This window comes from Anabas testudineus, chromosome 13 (genome assembly GCF_900324465.2).
Source record: "Anabas testudineus chromosome 13, fAnaTes1.2, whole genome shotgun sequence".
NCBI lineage: Eukaryota > Metazoa > Chordata > Actinopteri > Anabantiformes > Anabantidae > Anabas > Anabas testudineus.
Genome location: NC_046622.1, coordinates 11741652 through 11759761, shown reverse-complemented (window position 1 = coordinate 11759761; position 18110 = coordinate 11741652). Strand labels below are relative to the sequence as shown.

Genomic DNA, 18110 nt, shown 5'->3' with positions numbered 1-18110 from the left:
TTTGTTTTCATTTGTGACAGAAGAGAGCATAAGCCACCGCACTGTGCTGCACTGTCGCTGACACACCAATGGATATAACAAATGGCACTGTAACGTGTCCATGAGACAAAAGCTGATACAGTTTGGTTAGTGAGACAGAGTATTATGTATTATGCTGTATTATTTACAGCAGTCATGTATCACCAATGACTAGAGGGGAATCACCTGGTTATAATTAGGTGACCCGCCTGCTATTTGATTTCAATAGTGAGTCAAGATGAATACAGCACTTCAGTAACAAAAAAAAATTCTTTATGCCTAATTGGCTAGCTGAGGTATAGTCACCATGTTTATATTCTGTAGTAACACACACTTTACCACTGTATATACTTCCATAGCTCCACCACATTTGTCTGATGTAGGCTCAATACTGCTGTACAACAGGAACCGAGCCTGTATTTTCTGCGTACAGAATAATCCATATTGCCTTCACATCATGGAATACTGTTAAAGTAATAACTCAGCACAGATGCCCCAGGCAAGAACCATCAATATATTCTTTACTTGCCACAATTAGTGCTTTATCCGACTTTGGAACTCGTGAAGGATGCTCGAAGTAGTACAGAAAACACATGAACAGAAACTACAGAAAACACATGAACAGAAACTACAGAAACTACAGAAAACACATCAACATAAACTCAGAAAGCATCAACATAAAACCTCTGGATCTGTCTCAAAAACAATAAGATTATAAGCCAACTCAGTGGAGCCTCTCGCTTGTACCTCTCGGTGTTGCATCACCCCTTTTTTTTAGCAACACGTCACATTTGAGAACTGTGGAGACCATTTCCTTTAGTTTTAAAAACAGTTTTTCTTGCTTGATACTGTATGTAGTAGAAGTTCAGCTGCCTAACAGTTTGTCTTTGCAATTTCATAATGAACCAAATGTCGTCTCTGGGTGTCTTCTGGACTGCAGACAGATCAGTTTAGTACCTAAATGCTTTGACTACAGAAGCATGTTGTTTTCATTTTCATGTACATGAAGCAGTTTGGTGTTGTCCTGCTGAAGTAAATATGACCTTCCATGATGAAAAACATTGCCTGGTTACTCAAAAACCTGTACATACAGTGCCATTCAGCATTAAAAGCACCTTCACATATTTGCCAGTTACTCATGACATGTCCACTAAATCACCCCCATACCATCACAGATGCTGGCTTTAGAACTGTGTGTGCTGATAACAAGCCAGATGGTCCTTCTTTATGGCCCGGAGCATGCAGCCTCCATGATTTTCCAATAAGAATTTCAAATTTTGACTCGTCAGACCACAGGACAGTTCTCTACTCTGCCTCAGTCAATCTTAAATGAGTTCAGGCCCACAGGAGGTGACAGAACTTCAGAATCTTATTTACACTTTTTTTTTTCCTGCATGATAGACTGGTAACTTGCCGGCGATTTCAGTGGTATTCCTGAGGCCAAGCAGTGATTTCCACTACTGAATCAGCATCATGTTTTTAATGCAGTCCCACCTGAGTGCCCCAGAATCAGTGCGATAATATTATGTATTGTAGATGATGAAGTCCCCAAATGATTTATGATAGATGTAGAAACAGTTATCAGTTATGCTATTTATGTATGTTTATATTTTATGGTGTTATTCTTGTTTTCCTCCTTTTTTCTACTTTGTTGCTCTACCTAGCTTTTTAAAAATAAGGTTCAAATAAGCATCTTTTTGAAAGAACAATTATATTTAATAGATAATAATGATATTCTCTTTGTATTATCTTTGATTAACTACAAGTTTTAAATAATTTGCAAAAAATTCTACAAAGTGTCCCAACTTTGTTAGAATAGGCTTGTACAAAATGTTAGAAGAACAAGTTAGAACTTTAATTAGATGCATCAGGGGCGATTTCTCAACCATTTTCTCCTCCATAGACACATAAGGGACACCTTGGAGCTATTCTGTGAATAGGCCAAAATGTCTGAATAACCCTCACTACGTATTTTGCTTTTTAGAAATAGTGGGTAAAACACAACATTTTTCACAGATAAAAGAAAATATTCCCGAGCTGAGGAGAGAAAATGTTTGTGACAGAGACATATAATTGGAAACGTGAGCTGAACGTTTTCCACAAAGTCCTGCAGATGATATCTTACTGTGCTTAATTTTGGCATCTTAAAAACCAGCCTTCTCCATCATTACTTTGCGCTTCAAACTTTTCTTCCTTATACAGTGTCACCGCCAGTTTAAAGAAGATACTGTATGGATGGTAATAAGCTGGGTAAAGATAAACATCAAGTGATTCGTGTGATGTTGGGCTATTTCCTGACCCTCTCTCTGTGCTGTCCTAATGAGCTTTGTTGCCTCTTCTGCCCAAGAACTGTATGTATGTTATTATAAATTCTGTTTAGCCCAAAGACACACACATGCTCACAAAAACAAATGTATCTACTCACATACATTACTTGGATACATTAATTAATATGTATTGCACTCATATATGGTCCTTAAGCATGCACAAGCAAAATCCTTTCACGCATGCCAGATAACTTCTTTCAATTTTAACTTCTGCAGGACTGTGAGAAAAAAAGCCATGCATATAGATTGTATACTATACAAAATAATCCCACGCATGGACGTGCACAGCTCCTACCATACAAGAACCCACTTAATGGTATGAAATGCTGAAGAAATTTTCATTCTGAAAATGTTCGACTAGAGTAAGCAATATGTATCCATTAGTGACTTAACACAAACTGCCTCCCCTGCTAGCTGTTTGATTATAATTAAATTACATTCTTCCCCAGGGAACGCAGGAATCCTCATGTCTATGTGGTATGCCACAGTGGGAGACAGTGACACAAAACGGCAGAGACGAGAAAGACAGAGGAAATGACAAATTATAAACACATGTAATTTAAATGATGGCGTTAAGGAATCGGGGGATAACTGCAGGGAAAACAAACAGCAAAGAAACATTTAAGTGTGCAGCAGGCACCCTCACATGATGAATATTCTAAATATGCACAGCACTGAGTTATCACGGTATCATGGTTGTCTTCGGAAAAGCTCACTCATCCATTATGTTAGTTATTCATTGTCAGAATCAATTGAGTCCTGCTGCCTGTCAGTGATGTTGGGCTGATGCGAGTTAAGGAGCAGTCACATTCATCTGCAGTTGAGACGGCAGCACTGGTCAAATCAATGAACCTCGGGAGAGACCTCTCTACATGCCACCCCTTCAGCCGCAGTGTTTGCACTTTCCCAAGTTTGACAATCCGTTTCGCCTCAAGGAGTGTGTAAGAAATGACTCGGATTCCTCGTGTGATTTGAAAAAACAAAAAAGAAAACAAAAAACAAAAAAACGAGATGAATTTCAATTATTCAGAAGGGGAAAAAGAAGAAGGCTTTCGAATGTCAAATACCAATACAGGCAGGGAGGTGCACGATGCGAAAGAACACAGCACGAATATAAACAAAACAACTAGAAGTCATCCAGAACTTGCTTGAATTAAGTCTGCAGAGACTAAATAAACACGCCATTTCAGCTTAGTTGTATGTCTCCCAGTGTTCTTTGAGTTGGAGTGCTGTGTTGTAAACTTTATTAAAACAATCCATCTTATTTCTCTCATGGCATCATTTTTGATCTTTATAGTCACACGAGCAGAAATGGGAAGGATCTCAAACAAGCTGGTGCATTAGATGTATTGTATTCTGTTTATATGTTAAGGCTGCAGACAGGATGCATAGGTTAACGTCAACACAATGGAAGACGAGAGAATTGGTCATTATGCTCCTTCTGCATTGATTTCAGCTGAAGTCATGGCTGGGGAGAAAGCTCATTGCAGTTCATAGAAAGTCATGGTTCTGATCTTGTGCTGGAGGGAATGCTGGTATCCCATTCTCTCTGATATGCAAAGTGGACGCCTAGATTTTGAAAAGAAAAGCTTTACACTACACACTGTTTGCTACTTGTTGTATCTTCATCCCCCTTTCAGCATCAGTGTTGCTTGCAGGCACATTGTTTTGTTAGCTTTCAAAATGTACAATCATACACTCTGAGCATCAAGCCAACAATCTTGCCAGCATCTTAAAGCTTTTTTTTTTTTTTTTTTTTTTTTTGGCCAGTGTTGTTTATAGATGGATACAGGGAAAAATGCGAGACATGTAAATCCCAAAACTAAGAACCTCTGACACACCAAAGCATGCTCCCTGAATATCAAGCACTGATAATGAAGTCATTTGTTTGAGAGTTGCCAGGTCTCCCACCAAGGCTGGTATTCATTAGTCAGTCAGCGCCACAGAAAAGGCAGCTTCCCTGTGACTCATGCAGAATTTAATTAGCATTTAAGTACATTTCACCTGTTTATAAAATGTGCGACCATATCCTGAAAAGACTACATCTATATTTATGCCTTTTCATATTTAAAAGCCTCACAACGATGGCAGCTGATGATACGGGTCTGGTCTGTCACATTAGCTCTGTTACCTAATTTGCACAGGTATGCTATGTACCACACCCCGTGCTGTGTGTGTGAAGAGAAACTGATAAAAAAAGAAGATAGAAACAGACTAGAGGAGAGTACAATACTGACTCCAATACTGGAAAATAGCTTTTTTTCATGCCATTCTCAATCCCAAAACCTCAACATTCAGACCTTTAATACATGCATTTGACAACTTTGTGTGTGTATTTGAGGCTGTTTGTTTAAAAGACATATCAATAATACTAACTCACCATTGACAGTGAGAGAAACCTCCTTCTCCCCAGCTCCCACGCGTGGCACCACAGCACGGCAAACATATTTCCCAGCATCCTCCTGTCTCACAGATTTCAGTGTCAGGAGGTTTTCATTGCTAAGAACCTGCGGCGAAAAAAAGTCAAAGATCATCAAATGCAATGACAGCAAAGTCACCTTTGCATTTGAGACAGCAACAAGGCTGCACTATGGGAAAAAAGAAAGGCTATCAATACCGTAAAGGGCACCTCTTCTCAATTATTAAAATCCAATTTAAGGTCTGAGCTCAGTGGAGTAAAGGGGCTGGCTTTGGCCTTTGATGTTGACAAAAGGAAAGGTGAAATGAGTCTGAATTTGTAGTTCAAATCAACAGATCTCATTTGAGAGCAGGTAGCCAAGAAACTGGCTTAGTAATGGCTTTAAAATAATAAACAGAGAGAAAAGCAGCCTTGTATTTCTTTTGTGCCCTTTACATCGATCAGCCGCAACGGTGGTTTCTGATTGGTGTATGTGTGCCTGTACGTAAAACAATAAATGAGAAGCAGTGCGTATCGGCGCACTCACCACTCCTGATCCCCTCTTCATCCACACAATGGTAAGAGATGGATTTCCTGTCCAGGCGCAGTTGAACACAGCATCGGATCCAAGATCCACCTGTAAGGACTGAGGCTCTGCAGCCATCCGAGGACCAACTGTTGAATAAACATCATTAACTGTCTGATTCATCTGTAATCAAGCAGACATTTGCTTGAGAACAGATATTATTATGTTGCTGGCATTAGTGAACGCCATACAATATGGATATAAGAAAGCCACCTACAGTAAACATCAACATTGCGACTGATGTTGGTGCTGCCCAGAGCGTTGGTAACCTCGCAGGACACGGGATCTGTAAAGAAGGAGTGGTCCACAATAACCTCATATGTGTCTCCAGAGACCTCGTTGATGATATTCCCTCCTTTGGCCCACCTGAAGATTAGAAAGCAGAGAATGGAGGGATAGGAAAAAACAGAGAAATGAGGAAGAAGGGGAAAAGGCATTAAGACAGGTTTTCCCACCTCTTTATGTCAATAGCATTTTTTTTTGTGTGTGAATAAATCATCATTCTGGGGCAGACTTTCTGTGCTGGCTTCAGCATATTTTTGTGGCAGCCCTCCATGCTGTGACAAGCTCCCTGGCGACTCGGAGCAGACAGCACGTTCCTCATTACGCCAGACAGAGAGTGCAGCACAGAGTGCCAGCTAAGAAAAACAAATCTCAGAATGACAAATGGTTAGCTGCTCCACCTTTGAAGACATTGCTTGACACATACTGTAATGCACACAACAGCTGACATTAATTAATTGACAGGGGATCACATAAAGAACATCTGTTTGTGTTCGAGAGTGATGGCTTCTGTGACAGGAATAGAGACACTCACCGTGTCTTTAGGTGAGCCTTTTATGATGTCACGGGCAGCGGCGTCTTGCTCTATGCGGTGAGAATGGCTCTTTGCTGCTTCAACAGACAAGGCCCATTTATAAATGTGAAGCAAAGGCATTTGTGGATGTCTTGGGTCCCTTAGGAAAATTTACACAGTGCTGTGGGACGTACAATGCATCATGCATCTGAACGCTGCCATCCTCCACAATAGAGATGTGGCTGCATGCTGATGTGGCAAATGAAAACAATGACAACAAAACCGGTGCTGTCTCCATTTTACATTCCTGCCAGTACTGAGAGCAGTTTTCATGGGATAGGGAGCTCATTTGTTTTCCATGACTAAGCTGGCCCCATGCTTGACTGAAATGCTATCATTTAAATGAGAACAGATTACCTCATTCAATCAGTAAGTGAAGTGAAACAGAATTCTAATTGGGCTTCATGGGATTCTTTTTCTCTCTCTCTCCTTTTTTTTAGCTTTTTTCAGCACTAGACCTTTTCAGAATTGTGTTCTTGTGTGACAAGGATACAGCTGAGAGCTGCGCAACACCTGTGTTTCCAGAAATGTGGGGCAGATGGGTGCTTTTGGCCTGTCTGCCCCTTTACATAACTGATGCGGTAGTGATAGTACTTGTACAGCGTCTGTGTGAATATGCATACCCCTGGGAGAACTTGGGGAAGAGAATACAGTATACTTGCTTTATGCCTGCACAAAGTGTAATTCTTTGAGTAGCAGAATATGCTCCTAATTACAAGACACAAAAAGTTGTGCAGATGCTACATAATAAGCAGTTACATGAATGCTAAAACCATTATGTTATATGATATGGCATGTTTTATAATTACTGCTGCTGTTCATATCACTATGTCCCTGAATGTGAACATCATTAAGAATGTTTCTGCTGCTGTGTATTTGATGATAAACATGATGATGACAATATTAATTACACTGGTGATGGTTGTAGTAATCATGATGAGGACAATAATGATGATGATTAGGATGATGACAGGGATAACTTTGATGAGGATGATGATATAATTTAGACTAGGGATGTGTTTTAAAGTTCATTTGTGTTCCTGGAAAGTTTTCGAAAGAAATAAAAAATAAAGAACGTTTTCTGTTCGGTCTGTTTAGTAGCTGTTTTTGGAGCGTTCACCAAAAATGCCCAGGAATTCCCATCTGCTAATGAAAATAGTAATAGTTGTGATTAAGACAATCAACATAATGGCAATAATGATGGTGAAGACAGCTGCATCAATATGCCACGTATTCCAACCTACAAGTTTCCAGGGTAGGCGGTGCAGCAGGGTAAGCACAGATGTTTGGGCGGCAAGCTGCTCCCGAGTGGAGGTTGGTGCTGCCAGGTTTAGGAGCCCTTGACCAGTGTTAGAGGGAGCAAAGACAGAATGCCGTCATCCGCAGGGAGCATGGGAACTCTGTTGGTGTGTTGGGCCTTGTCCAAGACTCATGTCTAAACATAGCTGGCCCAGGGTAACACAAACACCTGCATTCCCTTTGGGAGGTTAGAGGGGCCAGTGCGAGCTTACTCAATAGCTGACTCACTTTACAATGCTGTATCCTATTCAGGGATTTGATTCAGACAAGGGGTGTGAATCCCTTACACTCGCGTGTCTCTCTCTGTGTTTGTGTCTATGTTCACAAATGTGCGTACAAAGTGTATGTGTTTTGTGCGTGTATCCGTGTGTAAGCTTACTCTCTTACACAGACAAACAGGTCTGTCGTTAACAGAACTAGAGCCTTGGAAGAGGGGGGAGTTTTGTATTTGCTGAATGTGATTAAAGCAATAAAACAGTAACAATTAAATTAGGCAGGTATCGGTGCCATCAGCATCGAGACCCACAGTAAATCAGGCCCTACAGTTATTATCAGCATGGTTAAGCACAGCACAGTGAGATTTCATTCTCCCTTACATGCATATTGAAAGTGATGACTGGTGAATTCTCAGTGGAATATATAAATTAAATATGCAGGGATTTTGACATGCACTTGAGTTACACATCTATATGATTGGCCGACGAATTGGAGAGTAAGAGTAAGTTCTACAGATATGTAGTTGTACAGTATGTCTTATAAAGATAAGTGTTGTGGATAAATAAATAATCTGTGTCATAAATAAATAACATAAAATAAAACTTTTCAGGGGGATTCTGGAGATAGTTTTCTTACTTCTTGAATAGATATAACATTTTCTTAACTTGTCAAACCTTTGGGGCATTGTTACAAACTCCGAGTGCACAGCAACACATTTTGAGGGTAATTTAAAGCTTCTCAGGGTTACATTGATGTCTGTATATCCGGTACACACCGACTGACACATTTGAAAGTACTGAACTTATTACATTTTACGAATCGCACCTAAGCACTCAGGTTAGATGCAGCAACAAAGCAACGCTACTGTGAAATAATTTCTTTTTCACACATTAACTATGCATGCGGTTAATGCAAGCATAAAGAATGTGGCTCGGGAATAGTGGTCGTGTCCAAAAACAAAACCGAATGGAGAAAAATGTTTCAATTAGCTACCTCCAAAGTTTGCAAGGGAGGAAGGTATGGCATTTGTAGTGTCAGTCAAAAGCAAACAAACGATCCAGCAGCAGCAAAACCAACACTCAGAATCTAAGTGTGGGAAGGACTGGGATGTTATTTGCTTCTGTACCATGCAAAGGAGGGGGTTTGTTGTCGCTCCGTGCATGGTTATATGTGTAGACGAGGGACCTGATTTGCTTTGTTTGTTATTCTTTCTCTTTTCTCTGGTGGGTTGTATGGATGTGAGAAAACCCTCTGTGTTTTCATCAGAGGGTGGTTGAATGATTGTGATGTGTGCCAGTTAGCTCTCCTACCATTATAAACAGTAATGAAGATGTTCCGACCCACTCATCTTTCCTACTCAGCGTGCCTTGATTCCCTGAGTGGCTACTGAAACACATGCCCATTACACTTACTCCATTCACACTTTCAGCACCACTTATATCTTCTCCTCCAACCCATGCCACCACACCAGGTCCTCGCCAATCCCCAGCCATCTTTCCCCTTCACTCTTGCGATTCCCCCTTTAGTTGTGCTTCGGCAAAAGTTCAGGTATCCAAAGAAATTCATCTTTTTTCCATTTTCATGTTTAAAGTCAGATTTATTGAACCAGCATGGCAATCACAAGGGTTTGTAGGCAGCAGAAAGCACTAGCCTCTGTCTAGTGCCCCTACTATCTTGGGCCCGTGTCTCAAGTGCCCATTGAATTGGAGGATAGCAAAGTGGCACAGTGCACATTGGGAATGGATGGCTCTCTTGGGGATGGAAAAGAGGCCATCCGTCTAAGAACTACTCTGTCCTTGTGCCGTATCTGATCTGGGGTAGACAGAGTGTATTAGCACTGAATAATGGCCCCACACTGCTTGACCAGCTTCCTGCTCTCCTCTGTGATATTGCTCTCCAGAGGGGGAATTTGTTGGGGGCTCTCCCTAGTTGAAGCCTCTCATGCAAGCATTATGAGGCCCCTACCATGCCCTGAACTCCAATGGTGCATGGGAGCCCTGAAGCGCTTGTATAAATTGCAGATAAATCTAAAGAGGAGACTATGAAACAGGAGAAATGGTGGAGAGTATAACCTTGAAGTTTTAAAAGTTATTAGTCTGTCTGGATATTATTTAATCCTGTCGTGGATTGTGTCAATGACAGGGAACCAGACAGCAGAGAGGCAGCGAGAGAGAAGAGAAAGAAGCAAAGAAACAAATTAGAGAGTGGGGAAGTGGTGGTTGTAGTCTTTTTTAGTTTCAACCTCCAACCTTTTTTTCATTCCGCAGTTTTCCAACTAAAAGAAAAAAGTCATCTAAATTGCCATTGCATCTTAGCTCTTGATACCCTGGAGGGAGGTCTTATTCTAGCATTGATCCAGTCTCATAACAATAGAGGTGAAATCCCTTTGCAGGTGCAATAGACGTCCTGTCTCTGCTGTGCACCTACACAATCAAATACAAACCTTGTTTTCCACAATATCACTGCCCTCCCTCCTTCTTTTCTTTTTCAAAAGGGCAGAATCCATCAAAAGGCAACATCTCTATTTTGCCACCTGTGAGTGTGTTGTACATCCATTTCATTTCCCAGTACCATTACAAGATTCAGAGCCGGCCAATTCCCTTTGCTATTGATTTTATTCCATTTATTTTTCACCAGGTTTTTAAAACCTCCCACACAGAAAACCATCTCTTGACAAATAACTTCAGTATTACACTTCTGGAAGGTCATTTATAAGAATTATTTGCTCATTTTGCTATTTGAGCACAATTAGACGTAGAAAGACGAATTACCAGTGAGTGCAAACTGAAAATTTGTCCATCAGTAAAGTTTAATAAGCAGGAAATAGATAATAGGACAGCAACTCTGCATACTGTTGAATAGCAGTAATACTTTAGGGCAAGAACGATTACTGCACAATGCTAGGCTCATTAAATTGTTTTCTAGTTGTGCATTTGTGTAGCTGGCATTTTCTACTGTAACATATTCGTACATGCACATATTTAATTTATAAGTGTTTTCAGTGGTTTTGTTTGGCTGCGTATTCTTTGGATTATAATGGATTCAAACAAGCAAAAACAACAATAAAATATTGTTTTTATTTATTTGAATGCCAGCAAAGAATCCCCAAAGAGTACACGTTCTTTAGCGGATTCTACAGCACACGATTTACTCTTACTAACTACTGTTTGTTCAGTGCCGGTGCAGGAAGTGCGGTAATATAACCTTTAGTTATAAAAGTGGAAAGTACGGGTGTTGAATTTCTCCATCATTCAGAAGCATCCCTGATGTCTTTTCACAGAGGGAGTTTTTGTGTATTTATTCATTGCATTTTGGGAAAATTGCAATTAGTTCAGTTGAATGACCATGTCTTATGAGAGCGAAGAATGGGAGTTTTTATTTTCCCTACTGTATCCTGTGGAACACAACCCAATCTCAGAAAAAAAAAAGCTGTAATCTTGACAGCTTCATAAGATGTCACAGACGTCATTTTTTTTCAGCTTTCCTCCAACACACTGATAGACATTTAATGTTCAGAGGGGGATTATATGACCATAAAGCAAACAGCTATGCAACTGAGCACAGTATTGCTTTGTTGCAACCCAGTGGAACATGACAAGGTTTCCCAAATGAGTTCCTGAGGTGTATTTTCAGGAAAGTTTTCATGATAGTGTTTTTTTTTTTTTTTTCATTTCAAAGTGTGAGCATATATTATAGTGGTGTCAAGGCTTTATAAAAAAAAAGTGTCTGGCAAGGATTAATGCTATCAAAAATTAAGTGTAAGATTTCACTTAAAAGTGGAAGTGTTTTACACACTTTCATCTGAGATGAATTCTTTTACAGTTTCAGTTTAGATTCTTTTGTGTTTTGTGAATTTAAGGCTGTACAGACTTTTATTTTATGATCTCACCTGTAGAGTGTGACAGGAGGGTTGGCTTTTGCAGAGCAGTGGAATTTCACAAGGTTGCCCTCCAGAACAGGCTGAGGATCCACCGAGAGATTGACAAGAGGGAGGTCTAAAATACCGCACAAAGACAAAAAAGACAAGAAATTGAGACAAACACTCTGCTATTGACTTTTTCGGTTGCTGAGTAAGACTTAAAAAAGAGAAAGAGAAGAGAAAATATATTACAAATTATGCAGAGGAAACAAAATAGGCGCTTTATAAATAGTTTAACAAACATGCAACCTCAAAAAAGAAACATTAAACATGTTGACATGCAAAATATATTCTCTGTTATATCTAGGGTTTCTAAATTTGCCAAATGGTATTTTGTGTGACCTCTAATAGATGGATGCCTTTTCATGTAGCAGTAGCCTAGTACATGCAGTTTTGTAGATAAATGTACTTAAAACCACTGGGTGAACATTTCTTTGGCCCTATTAACTTAGAATACACTCCTGTATTCACTGTTGTGACAGCATATCCCAGTTTGTGGCAGCATTTTCTGTTGAATAATAACCAATTACTCCTGAATAATTTAATTTCTTAGTTTAATCTTCCTGCCACCCACCTCAGGGTCTAAGCCAAATTATTGACTAACACTGTAATGTATTTCACAGGTGTGGAAGAGAACATGCTATTTTTGTTCTCATGTATTCATTAGGAACATTTTAAGGAGTGAATCAAAGAAAAACTTGACTTGATAATGAGTTTCAGTAAATGGCAATTTGCAAACAGTGAATAGTCCAAGTGCAATCCACTGCAATTAAAACAACAAGCAACCTCTGTGATACAGTACAATTAAAACTGTTTTTAGAATAACAAGCATTTAGATTATGCAAATGTAATAAACAACTTAATTCATTCTAATTGACAAAGGTGGGATTCTTTTTGAAGATACACGTTAATTTCCATATCACTCCTGCCTCATGTGAAACAAACAGCTATTTACCCCACAGACCCCACAGAATGAATTTCAAGTAGGTGAAGCTATTTAGCGGTTTCTAAAAAGGGCCGGGGCATATTTATAGGACTTCAAATGCAGGAGCAAGGAGAAATAGAAAAAAAAAATAGACCTATACTGTTACATAATCCAGCGGATGGAGTGGACACAGTGTGGATGGAGTCCACTACAGCTTCCCTTAGACTCACAAGCAAAGTAATTGCTGTGTGAGATGATACCTCCTAACATCCACAGCACCACAGCCTGTGCCATCTGTAGTCCCAGTCACATACTAGTAAGGCATCACGGATAGTAAACTAGTCACAGGGGGAAAGACCTGGTTCTGAGTTTGATGCTGATGCGGCCATCTGTTTCAAAGGTGTACTCAGTCTATCTGTTCTGTGTTCAATAATACCAGTCTACTAACCAGGGACAGTGTTTGGATGTGGATAAAGAGCAGTAGTGAGCACAGAGATCCACACAGAATTAAAGAAGCACTCAAACACTACTGCAGCGAATCCAAACAACACTGTGAATAGTTATGGACACTGAATGTGTGTGTGTGTGTGTGTGTTTGGGCATGAAGTGTAGGAAAACTGCTTTTACCCCGTGGCTGTGCAGATGCTTTGGGCTGGCTCAGCTGCCACAAAGCCCTAGAGAGGGGGTGGTCCAGGTGTCGTATTCCTCCACACACACACGCACGTGTGCGTGCGCGCACACAAACACACACACACACTTTTTCCCTTCAGCAGACTTATTTCCTCCAGGACAGTTGCCCCACACCTCCACCAACCACTTTACCACCTTGAAATGCACAAATTCCACCTGTGCCAATTCTCCCCAGACCAGTAAAGAAAACAACAACACTGTGGATCTTGAAAGACCGAAGGCCATATTGAACCAATACAATCTGTCCAGGTACCGAGCAGCAAACTGTGGGCGTCTCTGTCTTTGCATATGTAGGCCCATATTTAAGCAGGATATGTGTGCATATGAAATGGCATGTGGGTGTGTGTTATACTAAAACAAGGAAACCTACTGATGCCTTCAGCAGCAGTGTTAGCACCCAGTAGGTGTTTTTAGCATAGCAAGCGGTTAAGTGTGTGGACAAAAATGTGGGTAGAGGGAACCTCAGGGTCAAAATGACAGATGTGGCAGTGGCGAAGGTGGTAATAAAACTCAGCAGGATAGCTGGAGAGTAAAGCAAGAATCACACACAAAAAGAGGACCGGGGGGATCTGCAGGACGCGTCTGTGCTGCTAGACACAGTAATGAAGAAGTTAATTGTGAAAGTCCTTTTCACTAAAAGCATGCTTGTACTGTACTTTTCGATCATGCTGACTGTTTTCTCCAGTCTTGCAGCCAAAAGACTTCTAAGGACGCAAATGCTCAGTACTGTGAATTCTGCTATCAATTAAAGCTATATTTACATGACTGGAGCACAAAACTGACCGTCTCTTAGAAGGACCTTGTCTCTCAGAAACACGTGGCATCCATATCTATTTCACAGACAGTTCATGGATTTGCTGGTTCTGCCTCCCTGAAGAATCATAAGCAGATACATCCAGTGAAGCAACAGCTATGAAAAGTCTGCCAACAAGGGTGTGAATCAGTGGCTGTCACTCTTCTAACCTTTGACCCTTCAAATATGACAGACATCTACTTAATAAAGAAGTCCATTTGCCACTTTGATGTATAAATGCATGAGTTGCTGAGTGAGTGCACTTGAGGCATCATGCGACATCACATCAATATGCAAGACTGTTAAATCCTCAGATTCGTCAAGAGAGTACTAGGGAGAGAGACAGAGGCGGAGGGATGGATGGATAGAGGGAAAGGGAGTAGTAAGACTGATTGGAGTTGTGAAAACAAGAGGATAAATGGGGGGGGTAGTGTTATAGTTGGCCGACAGCTTTTGATCGGTTAGTTCAAAGTGGAGACCAGATGGTGTTTTTGGAACATTCTTCCCACTTCTCTCTGTTTCCTGGAGATAGTGCCAACATAAATTGTTTTTTCCTTTCTTAAAGCTCAATTTCCAATCGCTCCGGATCACCGTAGACAGCTGTTCTCCAGTAGGACCAGCTTCAAATCCGGGAGTGTCGGCTTCTTCTGAAGGATGGGGAATCTGTTAGTGGGCCATCCGCTTATGGCTTATAGCCTCAGCAATATGGGCACGCTGTCGTATGGTTGGCTGAATGTAATACTTCAGAAGTGAACAGACTGACTGACAACCTGAGGTCAAACATATTGATTGTGAGATATTCAATGGTGGAACACCAAAGAGTTTCCTGTTTAATGAAGGCAGATGTTCAACTATTAATATAGCATCTTAAATAGGGAGCACTGCATGTAGCTGCAGCACATCTGCAGGCGTCCAAATATGTTCACGAGAACCAATGTTTTGTTTAGAATTCAGAAAACCACACTGATCTTCAGTGCATCTGAAGTGTAATATGTAGAAATCATGTCTTCACATAAAAATAAATAAAATCACATAAGTTAAGTCTGTACTGCTGCGTCATCAGACTTTAATTTAATGTACAGAAAATTCGGAGTATTTCATTTCTCTCCCTCATCTTTACACTCTTTCCCTCTCACTTAAAAATTCTGTCTCAGATGAATTTGCCATTATCTGCTTGATTAAGCACGGAGAGCATGTAGCTGAGCCAGCTACCAAAAACAAATCCTCCCCAATTGCACATCTGCATGTTCTTTATTAATTAGTCTCAACAAATGGCATTCATTTTCCCCCCACATGGCTCAGCTTGTTTGTAATGCAAACACATGGAGAACCTTGGCTTTGCTTGTCCCTAGCGTATTCATTTCCCACTACGTGTGTTTCTATTTGGGCTGGTGCTCTACAGATATACAGATGGACTGGAAAATATTTGTGGAATATTTTAAGTTGTGTGATGAGTAGGATTCGGTGGGACATGAAACTGTGGCATCAGAATCATATTTTGTTGCAGTCGGGGGTAGGAGTTCACTGATTAAAGTCCAAGGGGCGTAATGCAAGTCATGCTGCAGGAGAAAACAGCGTCTGGAGGTAGCCATCACTTTGCTATCAAATAATTACAGTCTGCTAATAGACTGGTTTGTACAACTGAAGTCAGCAGTTTATCCAGGGGTCTGAATCACTTCTGTTGGCTCTAAATCCCTCTCATTTTGGCAACATCACCAGTACATACTGTATTTAGATGCTAATTTGTCTAACCCTAGGTCAGATAAGTCTGTATGAACTTCTGTGGGAATTAAACTGCTGAGGTGGATGTAAATCATAAGCATTAAAGTGATGACAAAAAGAAAATGCTGTTGTGAAATGCATTGGATTTTAGGCTGGTTTAAGCTGTGGAGCAACGTGCTTGGTTGTGTTTAGATTACTCTCATTTGGATTGCAATAAGGATGGAGCTGAGAGAAACAGGGCAACTAGGCCTAGAGTTGAATACAGAATGAACTAAGTGCAGACAGACAGGGGAAGATTTTAATTACTTTTGTTGCTGTTAACACTATCTCACTAATATGGCCAATTAGATAACTCTGGAAAATATGGGACTTTTATTTCTTCGTAATGACACACAAAGATGCATGCAGTTGGCAATACCAGCATTTAATCTGAATGTGTAAATGCCCAGTGGACACTATCCACATTCTAAGGTTATACACAGCTATTTGGGAGAATGCGCTTATTTTCTGTCTCGCCGAGTGTTAGATGAGAGCATCAATAACAATTTCTTCTCAGCGCGTTCAATACAGAGCTATCACATAAGGTTTCAGGGAAATATTTGCAGGGCATTAGCACTGTGTTCCATAACTCATAATTTCCTACTTCTGAATATATGCCGACACTAGCTCGATTTTTCATTTGACTGACCAAAACACACGTGTTGCTTATAGAAGACAACAGGCTTTAAAGTGATTTCCTTATACACCTCACAAAAAGTAGGCTAAAAGTTCTACCCAAAGATCTGTAACATTCAGACTAGCAAACTAAATTGTAGCTCAGTCTCAGTAAAAACTATTCTATTCTAAACTATTCTGAACTATGCAATTTTCTTATTTGTAATACAAAATTGTGCACAATCTACTTTTGCCTGTAGCTTTGGAAAGAGGATATTATATCAGGTAAAGTATTATTTTGTTAATTATTCAGATTTACTGTATGTATAGTGCATGCCAAGCTTTATTAGATTCATGAGAGGAAAAACTTCAGAAGCTGTAACTATATTTAGACAGAGTTGTAGATCCACAGAAGATGTCAGCACTTTGTTGTACACCGCCTTGTATCATCACTAGTCCTGTCAGTTGATTAAAAATTTTAAACGATTTGTAGGTACATACTCACACGCACTTTAAAATACTAGGATTTACACGTGCAGTGTTAGAAGAGGTACAAGATCTGTTTCTCATGGTCTGAAGAAGTATTATATTCTCTCCTGTTCAAACTTTCCTATTATCTGATAGCTAATAGTGAACTCTGATGATAAAATATTAGGTGTACTATTATATGACTTTCACTAATGAATAACTGATGGATGAATGTTATGTACTGTTTTGGCCAAAGCAGCTAATTACTAACATATTTTTGTGTTGAAAACACATAGTGGTGTGTTCCTTTTGTTGGGTGTTGGCATGTGGTTGTGTCCAACCAGACTGCTCACTGTAGCCGACTGTGTCCCAATTTAGGCTGATCTTTCTTAAAATACACTCTGAATGTGTCCAAGAAACCCATATGTTGTCTAAATTTAGAGGAGACAACTGCAGCACTCATTATTTTTATGCCATTGTGCACCGGTGAGTTTCTGAATGGTGCACTCAAGTAGTCATTGATGACTCATAAAGTCAGGAATTAGCACATGACCACACTGTGAACCTTAACTGGGTAAATCCAACAATAAAGTAAAGTACAACACAGATCTCGATGCTGAACTAGCTTCACAGTCTGACTTAGTTCAGCTTGGCTTTCAGGTCCTCTAAGGATCCAGCCCTTGAATTAGGACATCATAGCGTTTGTGTGCTGCCTCCTCTGTATAACAACAGCTGCTTCTCATCAATATTTACCACTGCTGTCTGTAGAGGACCAATCACATACTGTAGGCCATACCTATGTGGTGTCTGGTTCTTAAAGAGGTGGAGGTCAAGTTTTATCTGTTGCTATTCCCCTTGTCAATATGTCCATTATTTATTTATTCAGCATCTGTTTTTTTGTGTGTGTGTGTGTGTGTGTGTGTGTGTGTGTACTCTTTAGTTGCCGGGTGCATATGCCATTAGGTGCTTTCCAGATTTTGATCCTCACAACACTGCATCCTCACATGCACAGTCATGGATGTGAATAATCACTGGGAAGTGATTCACTGTACACCTATGTTTGCAAGATGCTACTTTATTTGTCGGGTCAGTGTTTTGCTCAAAGCAGATGTACATGGTGAACATGGTGTACAGCTGCACCATATCTAGTATTTTTGAAAAAAAAAATTTTTTTCTAGATGCTCTTGTTCAGCCAAGAACCTTGCAATTGAATTATGCACCATTGAAATTAAGAAAATT

At 40.1% G+C, this 18110-nt stretch overlaps 1 protein-coding gene across 1 annotated transcript in view; it reads right to left on the bottom strand.

Moving 5' to 3' along the window:
- kirrel3b (kirre like nephrin family adhesion molecule 3b) overlaps window positions 1-18110 on the bottom strand; it is a 141370-nt gene that overhangs the window by 15243 nt on the left and 108017 nt on the right. The window contains exons 7-10 of the mRNA XM_026363674.1: window positions 11590-11695; window positions 5547-5695; window positions 5291-5418; window positions 4726-4852 (exon numbers count right to left, since the gene is read on the bottom strand). Coding sequence (XP_026219459.1) covers window positions 4726-4852; window positions 5291-5418; window positions 5547-5695; window positions 11590-11695 — 510 coding nt within the window. The remainder of the gene's footprint in view (window positions 1-4725; window positions 4853-5290; window positions 5419-5546; window positions 5696-11589; window positions 11696-18110) is intronic.